General features: G+C 47.1%; 1 protein-coding gene across 1 annotated transcript in view; it reads right to left on the bottom strand.

Moving 5' to 3' along the window:
- Positions 1 to 1,148: 1,148 nt before the first annotated feature.
- Positions 1,149 to 25,659, bottom strand: part of slc12a5b (solute carrier family 12 member 5b) — a 77,881-nt gene continuing 53,370 nt past the window's right edge. Inside the window, exons 4-26 of the mRNA XM_036533013.1 lie at positions 22,167 to 22,313; positions 19,767 to 19,821; positions 17,879 to 18,009; positions 16,434 to 16,681; positions 15,867 to 16,078; positions 15,048 to 15,215; positions 13,829 to 13,927; positions 13,391 to 13,448; positions 12,381 to 12,555; positions 11,167 to 11,285; positions 10,786 to 10,884; positions 10,236 to 10,355; positions 9,825 to 9,929; positions 7,988 to 8,156; positions 7,371 to 7,566; positions 6,818 to 6,987; positions 6,121 to 6,252; positions 5,617 to 5,724; positions 5,139 to 5,258; positions 3,186 to 3,376; positions 2,498 to 2,512; positions 1,911 to 2,044; positions 1,149 to 1,622 (exon numbers count right to left, since the gene is read on the bottom strand). Coding sequence (XP_036388906.1) covers positions 1,531 to 1,622; positions 1,911 to 2,044; positions 2,498 to 2,512; positions 3,186 to 3,376; positions 5,139 to 5,258; positions 5,617 to 5,724; positions 6,121 to 6,252; positions 6,818 to 6,987; positions 7,371 to 7,566; positions 7,988 to 8,156; positions 9,825 to 9,929; positions 10,236 to 10,355; positions 10,786 to 10,884; positions 11,167 to 11,285; positions 12,381 to 12,555; positions 13,391 to 13,448; positions 13,829 to 13,927; positions 15,048 to 15,215; positions 15,867 to 16,078; positions 16,434 to 16,681; positions 17,879 to 18,009; positions 19,767 to 19,821; positions 22,167 to 22,313 — 3,063 coding nt within the window. The 3' untranslated portion in view covers positions 1,149 to 1,530. The remainder of the gene's footprint in view (positions 1,623 to 1,910; positions 2,045 to 2,497; positions 2,513 to 3,185; positions 3,377 to 5,138; positions 5,259 to 5,616; positions 5,725 to 6,120; positions 6,253 to 6,817; positions 6,988 to 7,370; positions 7,567 to 7,987; positions 8,157 to 9,824; positions 9,930 to 10,235; positions 10,356 to 10,785; positions 10,885 to 11,166; positions 11,286 to 12,380; positions 12,556 to 13,390; positions 13,449 to 13,828; positions 13,928 to 15,047; positions 15,216 to 15,866; positions 16,079 to 16,433; positions 16,682 to 17,878; positions 18,010 to 19,766; positions 19,822 to 22,166; positions 22,314 to 25,659) is intronic.

Here is a 25,659-nt window from a genome sequence, read left to right as displayed (position 1 = left end):
TGCTGTCAGTCAGAGGAGTCACAGGGACGTTTTCACAGTTTAGCAGCTCACACACATAGCCCTTTCTCTGGCTGTCTCACAATCTTTGGCACTGCTCAGGACTCATCAGGGCACTCTTCAGCTGTCACTGAGAGAGGGGCAGGGGACAGGAGGTATTCTGCACATAGCACATGGTTACATCTGATTTTAAAAACACTGCACCACAATGCCTGTTAGCAAGAAATCCTCAGGGTCATGTCATTGATACGGCAGCTGGGTCACTGTGCAAAGATTGATAAGTGCAGCTGGGTCACTGTGAAAAGTTACTCAGCACCCCCCCCCCCCCCCCCCCACATCCCCCTCCTTGATAAGTGCAGCTGGGTCACTGTGCAAAGTTACTCAGCACCCCCCCCCCACATCTCCCCTCCACCTCTCTCTTATATCTTTCTTCACTCTTTCTCTCTTTCTGTGCCTCTTTCTCTCTCTTCTCTCTTTCCTTCCCTCTTTTCTCCCCTCTCTTCCTTCCCTCATCCTCTCTCTCCTCTCCTTCCTTCCCTCTTTCTCTTTCTTCTCTTTCCTCCCTTCTCTCTCTTTCCTTCCCTCTTTTCTCCCCTCTCTTCCTTCCCTCATCCTCTCTCTCCTCTCCTTCCTTCCCTCTTTCTCTTTCTTCTCTTTCCTCCCTTCTCTCTCTTTCCTTCCCCCATCTCTCTCCGTTCTCTTCCCCCCCCTCCCTGTTTCTTTCATTCCCTCTTTGTCTCCTTCCTTCGCACAGTTTTCCCTGCTCTGTCTCCAGTATAATGAAGACTGCAGCATCCTGCAAACTGTTCACTCCCTGTTCTTAATTTTACTGTGTATCACACACACACATACACACACACACACACACTGAATGTAGTCCCCTTTACCTCCTCAGCTGATAAACCACAGGAAGACGATTCCATTGTGATTGGCAATTCCCTGACTGCACCACCCCCTCCCTTCCCAACATATCTGGGAAAACTCTCCCTATTCGCAGAGAAACTCTCCCATTTAAAAAAGAGCCAATCACAATTAAAAGAAAAGCAAACAAACAAACGAAAAAAGCCACCCTACGTTTCCACTCTGTGCCTGCCTCTCACAGTCCGCCTCTGGACTGGGACACCAGACGGAGGGACAGATGGGGGGGGGGGGGGGGGGGGGGTCAGCACGGGGTGTGGAGATCGGGGGAACATGTTCCTCAACCAAGAGTACAGGCAGCAGAATGAACCAGGCCAAAGAGAAGCCCTCTCAGCCAATCAGAGGAGCCACACAGGCCCTGCTGGCCATTCTCTGCTCTGCATACTGAGGGTGGTGTGTGTGTGTGTGTGTGAGTGTGTGTGTGTGTGTATCTGTATGTGTGTGTTTATATATGCGTGTATGATGAGTTTCTGTGTGTCTCTGACTGTGTAATGTAGTGAAACTTTGGGAGAGGGACAGTGTAGATGGTGCCGGTTGGTGTGAGGGTGGTGGCGGTTCAGTCGGTGGAGAGGCAGGGGTGGAGGGGTGGGGTGAGGGTGTTGGGGGGCAGGCCCCTCAGGAGTAAATAGTAATGACTTCACGCCCCCCACCCCGCACCAGGAGAACACGATTGAGGCCCTCAGTCAGAACCTCCAGGAACTCCATATCTGAGTGTCTGCGTTAAGGAACACACGCATGTAAGCAAGCACACAACATTCAATGTGATGTAATCTTTGCCTCTCTCTCTGCCTTAACTGATGTGTGGTGATTCCTGTGAAAAATGGCCTGTGTGCATCAGACAGGTGGGTGGTTGAGTTTCCTCTCTTCACTGCGAAACAGGATCAAGGATCAAGCACGCTATAGAAATGGAATTCCCTCTTCTTCTTCCTATTCTTCCTCATCCTTTTTCTAATCATCATCATCATCCCTTAGTGCACGGTTGAGGTAAAGGATACAGTTCTCCTCTCCGGTCCGGTTCTTGGGCGGTCCCGGCATGTTCAGCAGAACCAGCTTGGCTTCCTGGGACTTTTTAGTAATGACCTCGTTCAGCCTCATTGCGGTGTGCATGCGCCTGACGTTTGATTGGTTCCTGAGGGAGGGGGCGGAGAGTTATGTAAGAAGCACATATTATCACGACTGTCATTAATGGGTAAAGCAGATTAATGTTAATATTTATGCATACAGATGCAAGGAAACACCCCCAAACTCAGTTTTGTTGGATTTCAGCTGCATTTCACATTGTGCTGTGAGGAAATGTTGCTTTTAAATGCAAGACACACTCTATGCAGCTGTGGTTTACTTAGAGCTGTATATTAAACAGGATTCAATGCCATGTAACAACCCAACCCCCACTCAAAGGTCTAACTCATGTGCGTATTGCAATGTAATGAATAGCTAATTATGGACTTATAAATCCAATGTAATATGAATTTTTAAAAACAGAAATATAACGACTATGGTAGTATTACTATTGTGAAGCAAGTTATATGGATAGTTGTAGTTCTAGAGAAAGAAGACAAAGAGGAAAAGTGAAAGTACTCACAGGTTTTCCCACTCCCTGGAGCACAGCAAGGAGACAATAAAACAAACAGCACAGAGCTCTTTACTTCTCAGCAGACGCATTTCTACACAGCCGTTTGAGAGAAAGGTGAACTACAGGATGAGGAACTGATTGCATATGAAACCTAATCTCTGGGGATTACAACACACAGAGACGCTCTGACAGCGTTGGTCACATCACCCTGGGTTATTCAGAGAACACAGCGCAGGTGGGAGCTAAAGCTACGTCCGCCAAGCATGGCGCCAACATCGCAGGCTTCCCTCCGCTTATCAGTACAGGATGAAGGATAATAACATGGTAACAACACAGTAGCAGGGCAGTGGTAGTCTGCAACAGCCTGGACACCCCCAGAATGTGTGGCTTGTAGCACAGTGGTAAGGAGAGAGGCTTGTAAGTAAAAGGTTGCCAGTTCGATTCCCTGTTTGGGCACTGCTGCTATACCCTTGGGCAAGGTACTTAAACCCAGAATTGCCTTGGTAAATATGTAACTATATAAATGGATAACATGTAAAAACAGTAATCTTTATAAATCATTCTGGTAAAGAGCATCTGTGCAGACTTATCAGTTAGGAGTGCTGCTCCCTCCCACTATATCACTGCCCCAAAAGTAAAGTGCTACCAATGCTGCCCCCTGGAGGCGTGACAGGGGTAAACGAACAGCGGGACTCACGGCTTCATGCTGAAGAAGTCCTTCATGGCCTCCGGAGAGGTGGCGCTGATGGGCTGGCCCTTGTCCCCGTCGCAGGTGGTCTCCGTCCAGGTCATCTGCACCTTGGTCCCAGGTGTCTCCGCCTCCTCCGGCGTTGGGGAGGTGGGGCTGGCTGGGGTGGGTGTGGCATTCTTGTTGTGGATCAGCTGCATCTGTTGGGGGCGGGACACATCGACAGACTGAGAGTGGGGGGGGTACCGTAACGAAGCCGGGGGGGGAAGGGGCCAGTGAGGGTGGGCGGGGGTGGAGGGGAGAGAGACAGAGAACGGTCAGACTCGCCCTCTCTCTGGTGTGATTGGCACATTGGAGCCAGGTGAGCAGCAAATGGAAAATTACCTGTGCTCATGTACTCATCTGGTAGACTCTTCAGTACAGGTAATAGTACGTTTCCTTTCCAAGGAGAGGCAGAGAGCTTCATGTCATCTGATTATGACCCAGTGCAAGTATCCCAGTTTTGCTGAATGAAATCCCTCTCAAACGCTGGCTCTCTTTTATGTCACTGTCTCTCCTGAGATTTTGTACCTCTTACTGCTTAGTTTGAGGTGATCTCTGTTTGATTTCAAGTATAGGCCTAGTGTAGGTACTATGAAATTACGTAAAAAAAGGCTGCTGCTAATGGCTATGCCTTCATTGAACTCACAAGCTTGTCATTAAAAAACAAAAGGAAAACAAATTCAGGACCATTGTTCAGTTTGAACGTAAGTTCTCTGTCTCCCCTATTTCAAGGTCACAGGAATGGACCAATCAGGACACAGCAGTCTGATAGCATCATTCCGTTATGGGTTTGCTCACGGTCTCAGAGCAGAGAGGACCATGAGGGGGGAGGACCGTGTGTGGTATGCAGGGATCTGGGGCTCCTGCTCCTCTTCCTCCACTGGGCCCCTGCTCCAAGGTGCTGTCACCATCTCCCATCTCATCTTACAGTACTCTGGATCATCATTTATTCTACTCAAGATCATCTCTTACAGTACTCACACAGGAGAGACCCGGCTCCCCATCAGTACAGAGACCCTGCTATATGTACACTGGAGCCTATGTCTGCTTTACTCTGACACCAACTGCAAATGGCTGGTAACACATAATGTTTATGATGCATATGATGTAAAAACTGTGCACCTGGTACAGTGTATCTTATTTCAGCTGGATTCTAAAATCTACCAAAACAGAGAGAGGGGATTTGCTCTTAAAGGTTATCTCCAGTTTTCCAATTACAGGGCCACAGCGATGTCTTCCTCTTCTTTTCCTAACCAACACACAAGTTTTTATTCTTTGCTTTTCATCTCCACACCAGAAAATCCTTTATACAATAGCTGCCTATATATAACTGTAAGGTATTCCATTAGCGGAGCTGCCTGTTAGCAGAGCTGCCCGTCTCAGATAGGGACTGGTTTGATCACATCTTTCTGACTGTGCAGCTGCCACTCTGAGTGATGCTTCCTCTGCTGCCGAAGCAGCACTCCTCTTCCTTGCTGGTTATATCTGCTGTAATTGACATTGTTTCTATGATATGCGCCGTGTGAAGTGCTCTCGGACGTTTCCTTTGATAAGAGCGCTTTATCAAATTAAGCATGGTTTGATTGATTGAGGAGAGAGCTGAAAAAAATGAAAAATGGATGTGAAAAGGGAATGGCTTGAGAGAGAGGGGGGGGGGGAGAAAGGGGGAGAGAGGGAATTGGGAGAGAAGGGGGTAGAGTGCGAGAAAAGGGAAGAGAGAAGGGGAACAAGGAGAGAGGGAGGGGAGAGGGAGAAGAAAAGAAGAGGCGAAAGATGGAATAAGGAAAAAGGGGGGAGAGGCACAGAAAAGAGAGAGGGTGGGAGAAAGGGAAGAGGTAAAGAGTGGGAGATGCAGAGGTAGACAGAGAGAGAGAGGAGAACAGGAGGCTTTGCAGGGATTGGTGGAGACTCAGGCAGTACCTCCTCCTCAGGTTTCTCCTCTATGCTGACCCCGGGCTGCTCCTCGCTCAGCTGCTTGGTCATGTTGCCCGGGTTCTTACGGCGAATGGATCCACGGGACGAGTCTGTGATGCTCTGGATCTGGGAGGAGGAGAGGTGAGGGGTGTCTTTAAAACACCTGGGACACTGAGAACAGCTTACAATATGAACCTAGTTTGATAGCGAAAGGATAAGGGCCCTGAAATGTTGACATCAGTCTTAATTCAGTTTCTAGCCTTGTTTTAATCTTGATTTCATTCCAGGAGAGTTGCTAGAATATGCAGATCAAGGCTGGATGTCTTTGTAATCGCAACTGAATCTTTGATTTGCATATTTTTTTTAAAGCCTCACAGTGAATTGTGTTGGCTGTGAAAACCGTGTCCATCCGCCTGAACCTGACTGTTTCATCACACGCTCACACAGTTAGCGGGGAGAGCGGCCTGCCTCTGGGGTGCGTTACCTCTCTCTCGCGCTCGTTCTTGGTGAGGTGCATCTCTTTGAGGATCTGGGACCTCTGCTCCATCACCAGGGTCTTCTCGTAGGTGTAGGCTGAGATATCGCTGTCGTGCTGGGGAGAGAGAGGAGCTCCATGAGCAGCCGGCAGAGAGAGTCTCCCGCAGAGACACGGGATAACACTGTCTTCATGACTGACACGTTTAAACTCCTCATTCTGCTCTCACGGCATGAGTTACGTCCCTCTAGTTCTCATAAATAAAACACCGGTGAAGAAGGTGGGTGTCACACAGCTCATATCTGGCTGCTCATTTCCCCCCTCCTCACCTATAATGGGCGGGGCCACTGGCTGCTGTCAATCACTGACTTGTCTGAGCCAATCAAAGGACTTCACAGCAAAACAGTATGCTAGGTTCAGCTCAGTAATTCCAGATGCGAAGCAGAGATGAAACAGAGGCGACACAGGGATGAAACAGGGATAAGATTAGAACACAGTTAGCGCAGGCCTCACCATCTCCACCACCTCCACCTGCGCATCGATGCGCAGGTGGTACAGGAAGGTGGTCAGGTCCTTCTTCATCTGGATGCTGTTGTCGTCCATCTGGGCCACGGTGAAGATGCGCATCTTGCACTTCCTCCACACCTGCCAACAGATCGGCAGGTGTCAATCACAGCCTGGCCGCACCCACAACCCCCTTGTCATCATATAGTCCTCAGATTCATCTTATTCGTATACATCTTCTTAAATTACAGTTTCACACCACCATGGAATATATAGTATAAAATTACACATGGTATATATGTAATATTTCTTGTGTAATGTACAGAATACTATATACTGTACACTGATCTACCATACTATGTATACTGCAGTGCTGCTCTAGCATTACAATGCAGATGGTTATGAGTATTTCTGTACAGGTTAGAATGATGTAGGTATGTTACTCTGAAAGGTAGCTGTTAGGTAGTGTGCGTATACTAAAGATAAAATAATTATTGTGATGCTGATGCTTAATGACAGGTGTTAAGACTGATGCTGCCCCAGGGTTATTGGAATTTTTATGGCTGTGTTTCTGTTCTGATCCTGTGAATATGAACATATGTACCATGTTGTGCATATCACGGGAGTAGAATTAATTTTCATAATAATAACAATAGTACTACTACTGCTACTACCACTACTACTACTAATAATAATAATAATGCACCTTGTGCTGTCTCAGCAGGAAGGGCAGCAGCATCAGCATGCCTCCGTCATGAACGATCCACCAGACGTCGATGTGTCCCTCGGTGAAGCGTTCGCCATTGGATGGGTACGCCGAGATGTTTTTGGGCACCAGGAGGGCCAGGTGGGCAGCGGTGGTCTCCCTTACCACCTCTGCAGGGAAGGGGGGACACGCATGCTGAAACCACCTTAATTCCTCAGATCATTTCTCATCTGACCTCCCATGCTAATTCATTATTTAACAAGTGAAAATACACAAATAAACAATGCAGTCCTGTGTATATTCATCCATTGGGAGAGTTTTCTGTTTTGGCACATCTCGTAAAACTCCCTGAGATTGTATTCTTGTTTCTTATTTGTTAAAATTTGCTCCATAATGTCCTCTTTTGAAGTTGTTTTACCAAAGGCTTCAGAACTGCACACACTCATAGTGAAAGTTCTGCCTCCGTTAAGAGTACTGTAAAGAGTATTCGACAGAAGGTGAACCCCGAAGAAGCTCCCCCCATCCCCCTCCCCCGGGGGCACGTATGCCGTACCGATGAAGTTGCGGAGAGCCTGGTGATCCTTGGCCTGCTTCCAGTTTCGGGGCCAGCTCACCAGCACCGTGTTGTGCCTCAGTCCCCCGAGGCCGCCTGTCTGAATCAGGTGAGACGTGGCGTCGCGGATGTTGGAGGAGATCACCACCTGGCTGAATCCCTTCACCTTCTCCGTCTCCATCAGCTTCCGCAGAGACTGAGGGGGGGGTTGGAGCATGGCACAGGGAAGTGGGAATTACTATCACAACAGGCAACCCTGACCTGCATTAGACATAAATACTGCCAGACACATAATATGCTGACTTTCTCATTGCAAATCTTACGACTAAGATGACGCTGAATCATCTTAAGATAAGACTGAACAGCTGCATTCTTGAAAATTAACTCAGTTGACGAATCAGTTTCAAGCTTATGTATAATTTTTGCCATGATGCCCACTCTGCTGTGTGTGACAAAGAGTGACGTCGACTTTTCTCTTGTGCTCATAAGTCAATTAAGGTCAGAGTATCCCGCAGTCAGATTGATTGTGGGTTTTAAACGTGGAAGTGAAGCGAAGTGAAGTGAAGTGAAGGTGAAGTGAAGATTTAAAAGATTCAAATGTGGAGTCTGGGGATCACCTGCTCGGCCCGCTGGGCCTCAGGGTGGTTGTTGAGGAAGGTGCCCTCCAGGAACGTCCCCACGATGGTCAGACCCTTCCCTGCCTTCAGCTGATTGGTTAAGGACAGCATCCGCGGCTGCTCCACATTCTGCTCCCTGTCCACACTGACCAACACCAGCAGCTGGGGCCTGAGAGAGGGACGGAGAGAGAGAGAGAGAGAAGCAGGGATGGAAGAAGAAGGAAAGGGAGGGAGAGAGAGGGACGGAGAGAGAGAGAGAGAAGCAGGGATGGAAGAAGAAGGAAAGGGAGGGAGAAAGAGGGAGGAAGAGAGAGGGAGAGAGGGATAGAGAGAGAAGGAGAGGGAGGAAGAGAGAGGGAGAGAGGGATAGAGAGAGAAGCAGAGGGAGGGAGAGAGGGAGAGAGGGATAGAGAGAAGGAGAGGGAGAGAGAGGGATAGAGAGAGAAGGAGAGGGAGGAAGAGAGAGGGATAGAGAGATAGAGAGAGAAGGAGAGGGAGGGAGAGAGGGGGAGAGATAGAGAGAGAAGGAGAGAGAGGGAGAGGGAGGGAGAGGGAGAGAGAGATAGAGAGAGAAGGAGAGGGAGGGAGAGAGGGGGAGAGATAGAGAAAGGGAGTGATAGAAGGAGAAGAAGGAGGAGAGGAGAGAAACATAGAATGAGAGGAAGGGGGGAGAGAGGGAAAGAGAGGGAGAGAGTGGGGTGTCATTTTGCTCTCTTTGCTCTCAAATGTTTGACAACATTAATAGCTAACCTACTAGAATAAATAATTCAGTAGTAAACCATTAATAATGGAAGACAATAATTCATTCAACATTCATTAGGGCCAGTTTCATCACTTCAACAGAATGTGGTGATAAACAAGCATAACAGGAATGCTTATTTATGGACAATTTATGGAAAAACTAATTTACGTGTGAGACAACATTCATTATTAACTAATGAAAAATAAAGCTATGGCTAAGATGGCATTCTACCACTCAAGGAAGGATATGTAAGGTTGTGAAAAACCAAAGAAAGACTAGTTCAGTTTACCAAAATGTTTAGCCCACAGATGCTCTTCAAGCGTAAAGCAGGGTCAGTGTTTTGAATTAAAAATTAAAATGGCTTAATGTATTAAAAATGGCTTATTCAGACGCGCACACACACGTTTGTGAGACCGAGCAGCAGCATTTGCAGTGTAATGGAAGTTATTGCATAAATTCTTTGTGCTTTCTGGCTGCGGCGAGCAGGAAATGAGCTAGCGTTCTAAACGAAGGACGCAGGATCTCAGGAAGATTAAAGAGGGTAAATCTGCATAATGAATCTCAAGCTGTCAGCGGCTGCAGAGGAATCCGGGCCAGCGAGACACGCGGTGACCTCAGGTGTGCAGAGACACAGTGCCAGCTGCAGAGACCCCCCCCCCCCCTTCCCCTTCACCGCACGGCAGTCTTTAGTGGTGAAGCAGGAAACTTCTCCTGGGCTGATACGAGGTTCCGTTAGCTTTGCACAGTGATTCGTAAACTGTAACCTACGGTTTAGTAATGACTCTTGTTTGTTTTGTATTTTAATGATAGTTGTTCACATCTCTGTGTGCAAGAAACAAGTCCCTTTGGGGAAAAAAAAAAACAAGCTGTTGCTTACTTATGTAACCCAGTAAATTGTGAAATATCCATGTTTGAAAATATGTTGTTCTCAGAGAGATTGTGCTTCTGTGTGTTCTGCGTCCCTCTTCCTGCTGTGTTTTGCGTCCTCCCTGCGGTTAGGAGTTTTTTTTTGTTGTTGTTTTTGTGTAATATGTTGGTGCAACACAGTTGACAGGTGTTGATCAGTACAACCCCGGGCCTGCAGGTGGCGCTCACCTCCAGTTCTTGGTGTGTGGAGGCCCTTCCTCCAGCCTCATGAGGGCGTAGCGGGCAGCGCTGAGGGACAGGCCCCGGATACCGTCACCCCACTCTTTCTCCGCCCTGGGACAGACAGCAGAGACAGTGACACAGAGACACCGAGACCCCGAGACCCGGGGCAGGAACTCCGGAGATCACAGCACCCAACGCACTCTTACGCTCACGCCAGTGCTTACAGCGAGGGCTGGAAACCGCAGCCTGCGTGAGTGTATTTATTCTGTCTGAGTCCTCTCACAGCCTCCTCAAAGCTGAAAACAATGGGGACTGTTGTTTTTTTTCCCCGACGCAGCCCCCCAGCCCCCCAGCCCCCCAGCCCCCAGCTGTCCTCCTTTCTTTTTTAACACCGCGACTGTCTGAGAGGGCACTTACCCGCGGAACTCGATGTACTTATAGATACACCCGGCGATCACCATGGCGACGATGGCGTAGTACCAGGAGCAGATGAACATCAGCGACAGACACAAGCTCATGCCCAGGAAGGAGAGAGCCCTGCGGAGGGTCAAAGGTCACACGGGTCACGACACACTACTCGGCACGTCGTCCCTCACCTGCCTCTGTTTGAGGCTCAGCCCCTGTCCTGCCTCTGTCCCTGCCGTGCCTCCACCGCAGCATCAATGAGCAGGGCTTGCTGTGAGCAAGGCGTAAGAGTAGCTGATGTTTGCAGCATCCATGCAAATTGCAGTTTATCTGGTGGTTGTGTTGCTCCCACACTCATGCCTGGTTAGGAGAAACTGTGAGTTGCTGGTGCATTAGAGGCAAATGAGCTTGGTGAAAGAAATGGTAGCTGTCAAACTCCTTGGAACCAGGAGTCTGGACGCGACGTCACTGTAACTAGTGATAATACCGAACTGGGAATAGCACCACATCCCCCTTAAACACAGTACACATCCTGACACGGTTAGGAGGCCTCTGGACTCACCAGTGGTAGAACTTGAAACGGGGTCTCCAGTTGGGGGTGCGCAGTAGGGTCTGAAGGGCGCAGGCCAGGTTTACAAACATGTAGCACATCAAAAAGAACCTGTGAGACGACAGGGAGGTGAGGGTCAGTGCGGCTCAGTGCTGGGGACATCTTTATGACAAGCAGGGAATTCATTCATCGCCTGTTTACTTAATCCATTAATTAAAAAAAAAAAAAAAATCTATATATATATATATATATATATATATATATATATATATATATATATGTACATGAACTTAATGACTGTGCATTAGTCAGGCCTCAGGCCATTGCCATTTTAAACTGTAATTTCCATATGGGTATGGCTAACTCCTTGGGTGGAGGATGTTGGTCACTTGCATGGAGAGGATGGGGGCCACAGCGTCCAGGGAGGCAATGAGAATCCCGATCTCGCAGATGCAGGCGGTCAGGAGTAGGGCCCAGGTGGGCTCCCCGTTAGCCTTGCCATGGCCAAACACCTAGGGGACAGGTGGAGGGGTTAGCCAGAACATGGAAATGTGTGCGCTCACACATACACATGTATGCACTCATACTTGCACATGAACCCACACACACACACATTCACGGACACATTCACGGACACATGCGTGTGCACGCACACACACATACACACACACACACACACACACACACACACACACCCAACACACACACTCACGCACACACACACATTCATGGACACATGCGCGTGCACACATATACACACGCACGCGCACACACACACACACACACACCCAACACACACACACATACACACTCCCAACACACACACTCACGCACACACACATACATGTGTGCACATGCACACACACGCGCGCGCACACGCGCTGTCTCCCCTCCTTCACTCCGGTCACATTGTCCTTTCTGCAGAGGCTCATAAATCAGTGCTTCAGCTCTGTGAGCAATGGCAGTAAGAGCAGGGAAACGCCCTCCTGCAGGGTGATTCACGCATCTTACATTCTACACTCCATCCCAGTCCGTTCACAGATTCAGTATTCACCATGGAAGCGCAGGTAAACAGCTTTTGCAACAGTACTACACCAATGTCCCACCTGGGATTTGCAACCTGCTGCCACAAGGCTTGGGTCAGTGTCTCAGGTTTTCCCAGAGGGCCCAACAAGGTCCCTGATCCGTGAGGGTGGCAATTTGTCAAAGTGGTTAAGCAACTGTGTGTGTAACACGGAGGTTACAGGTTCTATTCCCTGGTGAAACACTGCTGCTGAAGCCTCAAGCGAGGTATGCAGTCTGGATTACTTAAGTAGACATCCTCCTGTGTAAATGGATGAAATGTAAACAACCTTCACCCTGGATAAGTATGTTTTGACAGTTACTGAGTTACTGAGGTGAGGTTCCTTTTGAAAGGGGTTTCAAAAAAGGTGTTTCCCCTGACACGTGAACCACTAATCCCAGATCTTAAGATTCTTCCGCTCTAACCACTGCACCACACTCAGCCTATACCGTGTAGCAGGACAGAGAGACAGAGACAGACAGAGGGACAGACACACAGACAGACGGGCAGAAGGACAGAGGGACAGATAGAGGGACACACTTACCCTGAGGGCGGGGACGATGCCGTCGCGGGCGATAGCCTGCATGAGACGCGGTGCTCCTGTCAGACTCTGCAGGCCCGCCCCGCAAGTGGAGAAGAAGGAGCCAAACACGATCACCCACGGAGACGGCCAGGCCAGCGTGCCAATCACCAGATTGCCATTGACCGCCTCCCCAAACCTGCGTCAGCCAATCACAAGCAGTAGAGGATCAGAACACTCTGATATCGCTGAGGCGTCTCCCTGTGGAAATATCTCTCCACACTGCAGCTTTCTGTGTTTGCTGTGTGTCAACACTGAGTTCTCTCTATAGCCTGCTCTGACCTTCCACTCCTGCTATGAAGTCCTGCCCGTATGTTTTCACAGCACAGTGATCTCAAAATACCTTTGAGAGTTTCCCTTAAAATATTATCAGAAGGTAATTTTTCAAAGCTTTCATGTACCACTCTGTTCTCAAACCCAACACAAGAGCAGACCAGGCTAGGCTTAACAAATCTCCATTTCTACTTGAATATGATGCAGTAAAGGTTTGTTTTTCCTACCTGGTTTGGTCACAAGTACTCTCAGAGCGTTTAGCAAAGATATTATGATGTTACTTTATTTCAGCAACATTATGGGAATGCTATGTATGGCTAATTTAAGCCACTGTGTCTTCACTTGCTGGGGTCATTAAAGCTTCCATGACATTTAACTGAAACAGCAGGGGGTTCCCTGTCTGGATTTCTCAGTCTGGTCATCTAATCACTCCCTGTCTAAACTGGCGCAATAATTCCCCCCCTTTCCACCTCAGCTGATGTGTGAGGAGTGTTGTAGTGCTGGTTGGCTTGTGAGTGATACACCTTCACTGGTTTGAGGTGAGATACCCTCCCTTCTGTGTGAAGCATATTCTCCTTTAAAGGGATGCATGTTGCTACATAAACACAGTTTATTATGCTGAAAGGAAATTAGATAACTGGGGTGGGGAGGAGAGGCAGCGCTCTCTACTGGTTGAACAGTGTGGGTCACACAAGACTCACTTGTCCCTAAGCACCACGCCCTCAATGCAGGCTCCAAACAGGATCACACTCGACATGTCTGGGAAGCTGAGTCAAGGCAAACAGGAAGGCAACAACCCATAAAACACAATAGCATTCTGGGTAATGTAGTCATTACTTTAAGTTACTTAAATGGCCAGAGAGTAACTCTTACGCAAAGTGCTAAGAGTAGAGCTGGATTGTAAGGATCCTCAGGGTGTGTTTCAGTGCTAGCGTGAGTCTTCATAAACCCCTATATTCCTATAAGTGCACCTTTCTCATGAATCAACACTTAATCAGTTCACTCAAGAATAAGTAAGTGATGGGATGCAATGTCCACAAAACAAGCGATTTAGTGGCCAGGACCTGCCTCTTTGTCTCTCCCAGAAGGAGCCTCCGGTGGATCAGGTGGATTGTTCAGGTCAGGGAGAGAAAGGATACACACTAGGGATGTAGTGGTGATGGCCATGATGGTGCCAATTGGGATGGACTTCTGGGCGTCCTTCAGGTCACCTGACCGGTTTGAACCTGCCATGATCCCTGCGGAACACACAGAAGCGCAGAAACAGGCTTCAGACAACTGTAAAATGGTCATGACTCACATTAATTGTAACATTGTAAGGCCTTCATAACGCATTCACAACACCTTAATAAGCATTCTATTATCACTAGCTAGTAAATGGTTATAAGCAAATGAACTTCACAAGAACTGTCCATAACATACCATGTTTCCGTATGAATGGTTTTACTACATCTGTGAGTCAGTTGTTATGAGGCACTGCAATTATTTATGAAATCTTGTAATGCCAGCTCTATTTTTTCAGTTGCTATATATGCTTTATGAAGACATTATGAAGTTACCTGTAATAGAAGGCATAGAAACAGAAACCGAAGAAGCCTGTGCTGAAACTGTATTTTATTTTCCAGTTTGTGCTTTAATTTACAACAGTGTATTTGGCCTCTTCCTGTTCTACATGCTGCACTTTGGATTTTACTTATGATATTATATATTAGTATTAGTATATTATATCATAAGCAGCAGTTGAATAAGTGCATTACCTGAATAGGTACTGTGCGGTAATAATATGGTTGTGATGGAGTGCTGGAGTGTTTGCTGGTGGGTGTGTGTATCTCCTGCATCTCTATGTAGATGCGCTCACACTTCGCTGCTCCATTTTAATCCCATTTAATTCCACCCCTTCCTGACACCTTGGAGGGTACAGATCTAATGAATCTTCACCCGCAATAACACAGAAAATGTCATTAAAATGTCATTATCATAAAAATGTCATTAAAATGTCATTATCAAGTGTTCTTGTCAGCACAGAAAAGGCTGACAGTTTGTAGCAAGTCCTGGAAGGGAGAACCTAAATGAGATTTCAAGTGAAGTTCATATTCCTGTTTGTGTGCGTGTGTGTTGTTCATACTGTACCTGCAAGTTAAGTGTGTATGTGTATTTGTGATTATTTGTATGTGTGTGTGTGCATTCATGCATATGCATGTTTTTACGTTTGCATGTCTGTGTGTGTCTTCTGACCTGTGCATGTATGTGTGTGTGTTTACTTATGAGTGTGTGTGTTTCAGTACATGACATTTCCCAGATTTTGTTTATCCGATTCCCTAATGGGGAGGGTCCTCTCCTTGACCTCTGACCTCTGACCTGTGACAGATGGGAAGTAGATGCCGACCAGCAGGGTGAAGAAGGTGGTCATGTCGGCCAGGACGTAGCGGTTGGTGTTGGTCAGGGGTTCATCCGGGTCCTGCACTGCGGGAATGCCTCGTTTCTCTAACATCATCCCCTTCTCCATGTAGTTGCCAAACAGGTTCTCTGCATGACAGGGAGACAGACATAGATACACACCATGACCTTTTCAATCATCTGAAGTCCGTTGAAAGTGCACACCCGAGTATGTATGTGTGTTTAACACACCATGCACACTGCGTATATGTGTGTGCGTAGGGCCTTTGGGCCTAAATATTGTAGGCTTGCTGAAATATCCCTTTATAATTAATGAAGGTCTTGTGATGTCTTATGTTATTGAGAACAGATGGTCTGTACGTTTCATTCCGACAACTGCCAGGGGGAGAGATCTGAGGGTCACTGCATGCATAACACATAATACCACAATGCAATAACTCTGTTTGACTAAAAATAAACACAATTCAAAAGGAACAAAGATGCTCCTCAGCAGGTCGGGATGTGTCTTATAGGTACCTAAAACACAAGGGTGTAACTCTATCATTTTGAGTTACCATTGTGATGTGTGATGTGAGGAACCTTATTGGATTAACACTAAAGTGGGTGTGTGTTAACTTTCTGGGGCACAAAATGTCACGTTGTCATGATTTCTTGGCTTATCCTTCTCTCCAGCGTTCTCCGAATCACACAAAGAGTGCCTGTCTGTCAGCCAGGTGGATGTTTTCCAAATAAAGGGCACGGTAGGTAGGTAGGGTAGGTGTGTTTCAGAAGGTCCCGCACCTGCCAGGATGCCGCTGGTGACCCCAGGGATGCCCTGGATCTGGGAGATGTTGTTGTTGACAAAGTACTCATCACAGGTGGCATTGAGGAACTCGGAGTCGCAGAACATCCTCCACAGCTTGGTGGTGACGGTGCCGTTGTCCTTCTCGATGACCTTGGCGCAGACGTCAAAGCCCTTAGTGACCAGAGTTCGATTTCCCAGAATGCAGACTCTGCAGGGAAGAAGTCAGCGGACAGGGGAAGCGCCGCTTTCAGGAATTGTGCGTCTGCCATTTTGTCATTAACTTTAAGACTGAGTTTTTTTTTGAATTCCTTCCTGCAATTCATCAAAGTAAGGGAGGAAGTGTGTTGCAGTTTTCATTTTTTAAAATTTATTTCACAGAAACTCTTCCAGAGCATCTTACTTGTCATTAAATATTACATACAAAGCACATTAATGAAAAAAAAAATGGCTGAAATAAAATATAGAGGAAAAAATTATATTGTAGTATTGTTATCATCACTATGATTTCTGTTACTGTTAGACTGAACCTAGGCTGCCACCATCCCCAGGGGGAGGGTACTTACGGGAAGTCGGGGGGTTCAAAGGCTGTCTTGATGACCCCGGCATAGACGGCCAGGATGGAGCAGATGACGCAGGCTAGGAAGGCGAGGGCCAGCTTGTTGACGTACTTGACGCCGACGAACACCACGATGGCCATGAAGGAGAGCACACAGGTACCATACACACGCATGTTATTCAGCAAGGCCGCCTCAGCATCCGGGCCCTCCAGACCCTCCATCTTAAAGATGGCTGCCTGGGGAACGATATAGATCTGTCCGCCAGAGAGAGAGAGAGAGAGAGAGAGAGAGAGAGACGGGGTGAGGGAGAGAAGGAAAATATTTCATTGTATTTCAGTGTGAAGCAGCTTTGCACTGGAGATAATAACTGTCTTTATAGGACAGCACAGACAAACTGTTCAGCTCTTTAAGAGGGTTTATGTATGTATGTGCAGCCATGAAAATAAGAGGACTGCTGATTGAAATTCACCCATGCTTATAATGTAAGTCAGCAGAATTCATAGCAGAGTATTCAGTGTGGCTAAAATTGTGTGGGTCTACTTTGATCTGTTCGGCATGTTTTATTAATGGGGTTTGGTAAGATAAAGAAGTAATTTCTGTATTTCTATAGATACTACATAAAAAGGACAGAGCACACAAAGCCCTCAGACAATCTAATAAAATAAATTACCCTGATAAATAGCAATGTCCTCGCATCTAGACAGTCAAGAAAGGCTGCTTTTGTGTTTGAGGACTGAATAAATGTATCTATGGGAGCTGGAGTACGTATGTGACAGAACCACCCCCATCCTGTGATCGTTGGTAACAGCACTGAACAAGAGCCAAATGAACAGACACAGAAGAGAGGCAGAGGAGAGAGGCAGACACGGAGACAATGAACAAATATAAAATCTGTCTGAACAAAAGAGGGATCAAAAGAGGAGGAAACAGAGTCAGATAAAAATAGAGGAAGAAAAAAAGTCTATGTAAGATTGGAAAAGCTTTTGGAGAGCGAGAGAGAGAGAGAAACAGAGAGAGCAAAAGAGAGACAGGCAAGAGGGTGAGACAGAGAAAGGAGGGAGAGCCAAAGAGAGGGATAGAGAAACAGAGAATGTGTGAGAGAAAGAGAGGGAGAGAGAAAGGGAAAGATTGAGACGGAACGAAAGAAAGAGAGTGAGGATGGGGATAAAACCAAATACACCATTTGAATTTATACAGTGTTATCAAGACAGAATAGTGTTAATTTTGTCCTTAACAATGAGTTACAAACTGAATCAAGTTTCACCTGTTTTTTGACTCATCACAAGATCGTGTCAGTTGTGAGGAGCAGGGACAGCCAAACTCAAAATGTTGCGCAAGAGACAACAGGGCAGGACATGCTGAAGCGCCTCTCTCAAACCAAAGGAGGAAGCGTGCTGTGGTTAGACTGAACCTGTCCCTGGGGTCCCTGGTGGGGGGGACAGCATTCTCACCAGCAGGATCTCGATGCAGCCCAGAATGTACATGGCCCCTGCGAAGGTGGTCCCCAGGTAAAAGCAGATTCCCACGGCGCCCCCAAACTCTGGGCCCAGCGAGCGGGAGATCATGTAGTAGGACCCCCCGGCTGCCATTCGCATGCAAAACAGAAAACAGACCCGGTTAAAGACTGGCAGGAGTTACTCTCTGTGTGACCATGCTCCCTCAATCAATACAGCTTAAAGGTCACCTGGGTCTGCGCTCTGATAAAAGAAATCTATGACACTTATTGTTCTTTATCATCCAGTTATCATTTAACGCCTGCCTCTACTAGAGGCTTGGAATAAGTGTTACTCTTTCAGGAAAAAAAGTCAATAAGTGTTTGAAAAGGAGCCCCAGGCAAAGCACTTTTGTTGGATGTACCACATACACATCAAATCAATTGTCCTTACAAGACTTGTTTACGACAGCTTTGCGCCATATGTCGGTCTGAATGCTATCCCTGGGGTTTATATTCTAATTGGACTGTCCTCAGTGCCTTATTTTTTAATGTCTGCATACATTGATTTATTTTTTTCAGCGCTTAGGCTGCTGCAAACCCTCAAATCCCTGGATTTGATCGGTGACTCATTGGGAGTGATGCGTCTGCCTCTGTCTGAAAGCTGGCAGACTGAGAGTCATCCAAAGCCCAGCAGGGCTGCGCCAGGTATCATAAGCACCGCAGAGCGTAAGGAATCTTTATCTCCCAGCCTTTCCCTTTATTTTTTTTTATTAAAATCTCTTCTATCCTTTCATCCCCAGCTTTGGAAATGGCGACTGGCCAGTCCCCTGCTTGACTGGCTGTGCAGCCTGGAGACCATACAGGAAGTGCTGAAACAGGGTGATACACCCGTGGTATGCTGCGCTCCAGGAGAGCCGGGGCTGATGGAAAGGGCAGCCCAGCACACACTGATGGCAGCTGGGTGGCCAGTGTGTGTCTGAGGAACCCCCCCCAGGGGACGGAGTGATGACTGGAGGAGCCCTGACTGATGCTAGCCCACCTTACCCCAGCTGGATGAAGGCAACTGTGTCCTGTCACCTTGGAGACCTGATCATAGCGTAGCCAATGACATAGCCCGGGCTCGACTAGTGATGTCTGAGCTGTAGGACTGAGCCAATTGAGAGAAACCCCCATGTCCCATTCTATTAGAGCTATTTCAATTTAGTCTTTTAATTCATACATACATCCATGCCTTTGGCTTGGACCTGCTTTCTTTTTCAGTTGCAACAGCAGCTGCTACAGTGTGTGTTTACTGAGCACTCGGGATCACTCACTCCCTGGCTCTATAGCTGCGTTTCGCTACTGTCCCTGATCCCAGGGGAGTCTTTCCCTAATCGCTGAGCACCATAAAAACGACTGGCCTCTGCACATTCCCGGCTGCAGATGGTTCCACATCGGCACGGTAACGTGTCCGCCCCGTGATTGGTCCTGTGCCTCTAGCAGGAGTGATTTATCTGAATCATGCTCCAAATGAGCTTTTGGATGTCTGTCTGTATTTCTTCTCTTTAAAAGAAAAAAAAAAAACTGGTTTTCTGGGCTTTTTTTTCTAACATTGCAGGGGATTAACGTAGTGAGAAACCCAATTTTGTATTCGCCTTTTCATGTTCAACTGGAAAATGTAATAGGATATGTTTCATATTTCTTATTATATACTTATTATATCACTCCAGCTTTCACAGGGATAGGAGTGGGAGGGGCTTGGTGATTAGGGTCTCCGGTTCAATGGGGTTACTATGGTTACACGGGTACTTTGACATGGGTAGCATGCTGGTCACCAGCACGTGCTGGCAAACACACACTCACACACACACACACACACACACACCCTCCCACACACACACGCACACACACACTGTCTCTCTCACCTGGCACGACTCCGTTGGTGGCGATGGCACTCATGGAGATGGCGGTCAGCATGGTCTGAGGGCAGAGAGTGGAAGGAGAAAGGGTTAAACCTCACTGTAAGCGTCTCCGTGCTGTGCGGGCGGAACTGCCTTACACCTGAGTCTCGCCTTCCATCCTCCTGCCTGCCGCCGCCAAGGACTAACGTGGGCAGACAAACAAAAACACAAAAGTGCATTCATCACGGAAAAAAAAGCCCACTTCCTCTCCGCGTCAGCTCTTATTTAAGCGTTTCTGTCTCGGTGGATCAGTGAGGTTCGGGGCTGAGAGTGGCCTAAGGCTATGGGATTCTATGGCTGCAGAGAAGCATCATTAACAAACCCATAGGGTGAGAGAATACAGCTGAAATCAGAGATAATTTCATAAACAAATAAAACAAATAAACAAGCTCCGAGGCTTTATGAGGCTATGTGTGTGTGTGTGTGTACCCACCTCTGTCCTGGATGGCATAAGGCGGAACCCTTTTGATATGTGCAAGAGTGCATGTCACAGCAGTGAGAGGTTACACTGCACAGTCAGACACAGTCAGGCCAGGTAACCCTGCACAGTCAGGCCAGGTTACACTGCACAGTCAGACCAGGCTACATTGCACAGTCAGGCCAGATTACACTGCGCAGTCAGGCACAGTCAGCCCAGGTTACGCTGCACAGCCAGGCCAGGTTACACTGCATAGTCAGGCACAGTCAGCCCAGGTTACACTGCACAGCCAGGCTAGGTTACAGTGCGTAGTCAGGCACAGTCAGCCCAGGTTACCCTGTGCAGTCATGCCAGGTTACACTGCACAGTCAGGTCAAGTTATACTATACATTCACCTGATCTTAACTGAGATGAATGTTGGCAGAAAGAAGAAGAGCACAGGTGAGATGGAGGAAAAAGGAAGAGACGAGGGAGGAGGCATGTGCGTACACACCTATACCGATCAGATCTTTTCCCTCCAAAAGGTGCACCTCAACAGGGAGGCTGGGACTGTCTCTAATAGAGCTGAAGTTAAGTCCAGCCGCAGCTAACCCTGCCGGGCAGCGATGACACCCGCACTCAATTAGCTCCTAATGGACCAGTAATGAAGTGGCCCTACTCCCAGGGGAAGGAGAGCAGACAAAGAGGGTTTCAGCAGTGCCTACCGCTGTGGGAGGCTGAGGCTTCAACAGAGAGATTCCTCCGTGTGAACACACAACCTCTAGTATCATGTTCACTAGCCAAATACAGCATTGATAAAAAAAAAGACACTGGAGGTCATTAGCTTCTGCCTACAGACTCTAATGTATCACCTTCCCTGTTTTTTTTCAGGGTCAAATTGTTATTCACATGGGACAGAGACAATGAAGCTGTGTGGTGTAATAGCCTACCTACATGAGAGTCAGAATCCTGAATATCAAACAGATAGCATTCAGATTCTTCTTGGAAGGGCTAGGTGTGACAGACAAAACTGGCGCTATCTGTGTGCATATTAACAGCTTCCAGCCTCTGGAAAGGCCTGACCTAGCTGTATCTGTTTTACTGATACAGCTGGCTTAGGCAAACAAGGTGATATGAACATTGTCTAAATGTGTTCTCTTGAAAAGAATAGTGCAGCTCTATTAGGGGCATGTTCTGTCACGATTATGTATTTATATCAGTACCAAACCACATATTTATATTTTTACATAATGATGACAGAAAATGTCTGCCCCATGGTACATCCACACAGAAGTCATTGGATTTAAAAGTTGCTGCTCTATTTGATACCTTTTCAGTTTTAGATTCATGGCAGGCATTCCTACTGAGTTAGGACTGTCTGAAAGAGTGAGGGGTCCCCCTTCCTCTCATCCTCAGTGCTGAAGGAATTCTGTTAATTTGACATGGTGTGGGCTGTCACAGGTCTTTCTTTTAAGTGATGGAAATCAAACCTTTTTTCATGACAAACATGCATACGTAATCAAAGTACCTTCAATCTCCTGTAATGACACTGATTCATGAGTGTGAAAGGCACATGTACACTATACCTATTGATCTCTATTCTTCTCTCTTTCTCCATCCTGGCTGATCTGGGATCATCATGCAATGCTAAGGATGATGGACCCCCCCTCCCCCCACACACCACCCCACCCCACCCCCAGCAGCTTGCCCCGCTCTAGTTATGGTACTATATCAATTACATACCAAAATGAAAAAAACATGGCATTTCTTTGGCATGAAGAAAAGTCTATATTAGGTCTATATTAAGTTGAGGGGAAAGAACAGAAAGGGATAATTTAGAGCTAATTCAGGACTGGGCCTGAATTCAAACGATTTATTTTAAGAAGAGGGTGAGACTTCCTGTGTCACTTCCTGGCACGGTGGCCCACCTCTCTGTGTGACTGTGCAGGTAAGAGAGAGATACTCACAGTGGAGCAGCACATGAAGACGATGATGAAGGAGCCCATCACCCCGCCGATGCCCACCACCCAGGTCATCCGCAGGAAGAGGATCACCCCAAAGATGTTCTGCAGGCAGGGGAGGTACACCCCCATCAGAGTGCCCATCTGCGGAGCCTGGGGGTGAGGAAAACACCGAGCAACTGAGCCATAATGGCTGCCATACCGTGACAAACCATCCCAGCTGTTTGAAACTAACTTCCTGTTCCTCCACTACAATGTAACTTCCATCTTGTACAGTAGGACAGTATGAATAAGACAGTTCAGGTCTTAATACAAAAAACATGTGCGACCCAGCAGCAGAGTCATTAGGAGAACATTAGCAAGCATCAGCTTTAATTTATTTTCGCAACTGCAATGTAAATTCAGTTCAATAAATCATTGTTATTCCTGCTTGGCAATTCATTATACTATTAGTAATGAATTCAGCCCACCAGCATTTCACCATTCAGAATGAATCACCTTGATTTTATTTATTTTATTTATTTTATCTTTCTTACCCATAAAACCCTGTTTGGAGTCACCAGCTGTGCATTAGGCCTCTCTTTGTGACGACTTCTGCAGTTGTGCATGTGCAGTGAAGTGACAATGCAATCCTGCAATACTCTTGCACACAGCCTATGCATGCCTCCTTTCTCTTAAGAGGAAGAAGAAGGAGTCTCCTGAGTGGCTGTTCCAGTAAAAGAGCTTGATGTTTCAAGTTAAAGGTTGAGCTTTACATCCCAGGTATGATCCCAGCTATCTCATCAGCCGACAATGACCGGGAGCTGATAGTGGTTGAACAAATTAGCTTTGTGCTGTTGGGGATGTAGGGGACGTTAGGTCAGCCAGGGCCTTAACCTCACGTAGCTTACTAGTGATCCCCACTATGCATGGATGGGGTAGTGGGAGTTGACAACATGTTCACGTGTTAGATTGGTGGTGGGTGTTAGAGCTGCAGGGCATCTATTACAACTGGGTATTCCAAACTGGGGAGAGATATGGGTAAAAAGCACTGGGCGTCCCAAATTTATAAAAAAGGAGAGAAAAACTAGTGGAAAGCTGGTGTAATCTGCGTATCTGGGGTGGTATCAATCCTCCGGGAATTCCTCATCCCTCCTTTCTCACCCTGCACATGCCCACCTGCAGTAATTCATCACAGTAACCGATCCCACTGTGTAATAAAACATTCAGCTGGAACAAAAGCCAGAAACATCTTAGGCAGTCTGGGGACCAAGGATGCCGGAGGTTTTCATTCTTGTCTAACTGAAGCAGAACACAAATGGGACCATTGCCTCTGCTGGAGTGCAGCACCTCCATCTCATAGTTTACACACTACAGCAGTGTCTTGTTGAGATGCTCCTGTTTTCAACTGCAGGACAGAAAATACCAGCAAGTCCTACTTTCTCTGGGCCCCTTACAGTAGGAAAGAGATCCTCTTTGGGAGCCTGTGAACTGAGCAAATGATTCCGGTTTTAAAGCAGATTTATACACTTCAATGTAGTGACTGACAGAAGGCATATTTCTGACAAAAAGAACACCAAAAACAGCAGGAAGTACCTGAAGATATTCACCGACGTTAGTGAATTTGTGTTTTTTTTTGTGTGAGTGTCTTGCTCCCTCCTGACTGGAAAACAGTTGTATATAATGAAGAGCTCATGCTGTCAAACCTCATAACCCTGATGGAATTCTACCCTGAAACCTGTTGCAGCATTTAGAGCATAATATAGAATCATCGAATGAGAGCAGTTGTTAACCTCGGGGTGAGGCTGTCCTTTAAAAAAAATGTAATGATCCATTTAATTTTAAGGATTGCTGATTGGCAAATCAAGAACGTGGATCTTTGGCCAATGACATTTAGCCTTTTAGAAAGGCAGCTGCTCCTCTCCTGCTCCTCTCCTGACCTCTAGCTTACATGTTCATCCATTACTCACAGTGACTGCATTCGTTTGCTGGGAGACATTTTACCCCTGCAGGCAAAATGTCACAATAACACTTGGTCGTACAGCATGGTTACCTTGGTCTAATACTCACATGAAATACTCACAGTACATCCGTGCTATTGATGTGAGTAAAGAGTCCCACCCACCCTAAGACTAGAAGCCTGTTCAAAGATAAGGGCTACAGTTTGGGAAAGGGGAGTCCTGGGAGAGAATGAGCCTGTACTGTGACAATACAACAGAGTGTGTGTTAGTGTGGTGATTCTGCAGGAGGGGGATGTAATGCGTGTTGGTGTGGTGATTCTGAGAATTACTGAACTGTTGGTGCTGTAGGGGTGCGAACAGGCTGTGAGCCAAGCCTCCAAGAGTGGGTGTGTGTGTGTGTGTGTGTGTGTGTGTGTGTATATGTGTGTGTGTGTGTATGTGTGTGTGAGAGGAACAGGCAGGGACCTACCCACAGAGTGCTGGTGTGTGTGTCTGTATGTATGTATGTGTGTGTGTGTGTGTGTGTGTGTGCGTGTGTGTGTGTGCGAGACAAGTGGGGACCGACTCTCTGAGAGCCGGTAACACAAACCCGTGTTTGGGAGATTATCAGTGGGCGACTCTGAGCCACTCGAAACGCCTCTGTCTGACATTTGGCAGCTAGCCTGTGGTGTTTAGAGGCCAAGCAGGGCTGTGATTATGGAGCTCCGGACAGCGTGGTGCCATTAGCCAGTCAGATAAATATAGTGCTTCTCTTAGCCAGGCTTTGGGTTGGCTGCCTGTTAGTGCTGTGAGGAGGATCCCTGCCTCAGGGATCTCTGCTTCTGGCCCTGTGGGTGACGGACACATGCTCGTCCTCAGGACAGCCAATGACTGCCCTGCAGGGCTCATAACTGAAAGGTTGCTGGTTCAAATCCCTACTGGGGCACTGCTGTGTAAGTGGATAAAATTGTAACTTATGTATTGCAAATCATTCTGGATAAGGGTGTCTGCTAAAGTGACAGTAATGTAATGTGTGTACTTGCATGGCTCTCAGCGCATAACTTTGCATAAACTGATGGTAGAGTCCAGGTTAAGTGAATGTCTACCTTCATTCAGCCATCAGGCTGCAAAGACAAGCCCTGACTATGCAGCTGCCTCTGACTAAAAATATGTCTTACAGAGGTTTGTGCCAAGCACAAGCTAACCATGGAAGATAATGGAAAAACAACATTTATTTAAATGAGAAGCTGCTATTTTGAGAAAAGCCCGCAGAGCACACAGCTCTCTGTCAGACCAGGCCGCCTCTCGCTTTGATGATCTGTCCAAACCTTCTTCTTCAATATCTTTGCGAGTTTTGTTTACAAGTATTGTTCTGCCAAGTTATCTGCCATTTGATAACGGCAAATCTGATATGATTTTATAATCTCCCGGGAGGTGGACATCATTCCATATGGAACAATTTGATTCCTGGTGAATCACAGGATGGAAATAGCACTGCAGTGAAATCTGGCTTGATTATTAAGCAATTAGGCAGACGCATCTGTGCGCTCGGTGCGCTGAACGGAAGAAGGGAAGCTGGC

Source organism: Megalops cyprinoides, chromosome 7, assembly GCF_013368585.1.
Source record: "Megalops cyprinoides isolate fMegCyp1 chromosome 7, fMegCyp1.pri, whole genome shotgun sequence".
Lineage (NCBI taxonomy): Eukaryota > Metazoa > Chordata > Actinopteri > Elopiformes > Megalopidae > Megalops > Megalops cyprinoides.
This window is presented reverse-complemented; position numbering and strand designations above follow the sequence as displayed.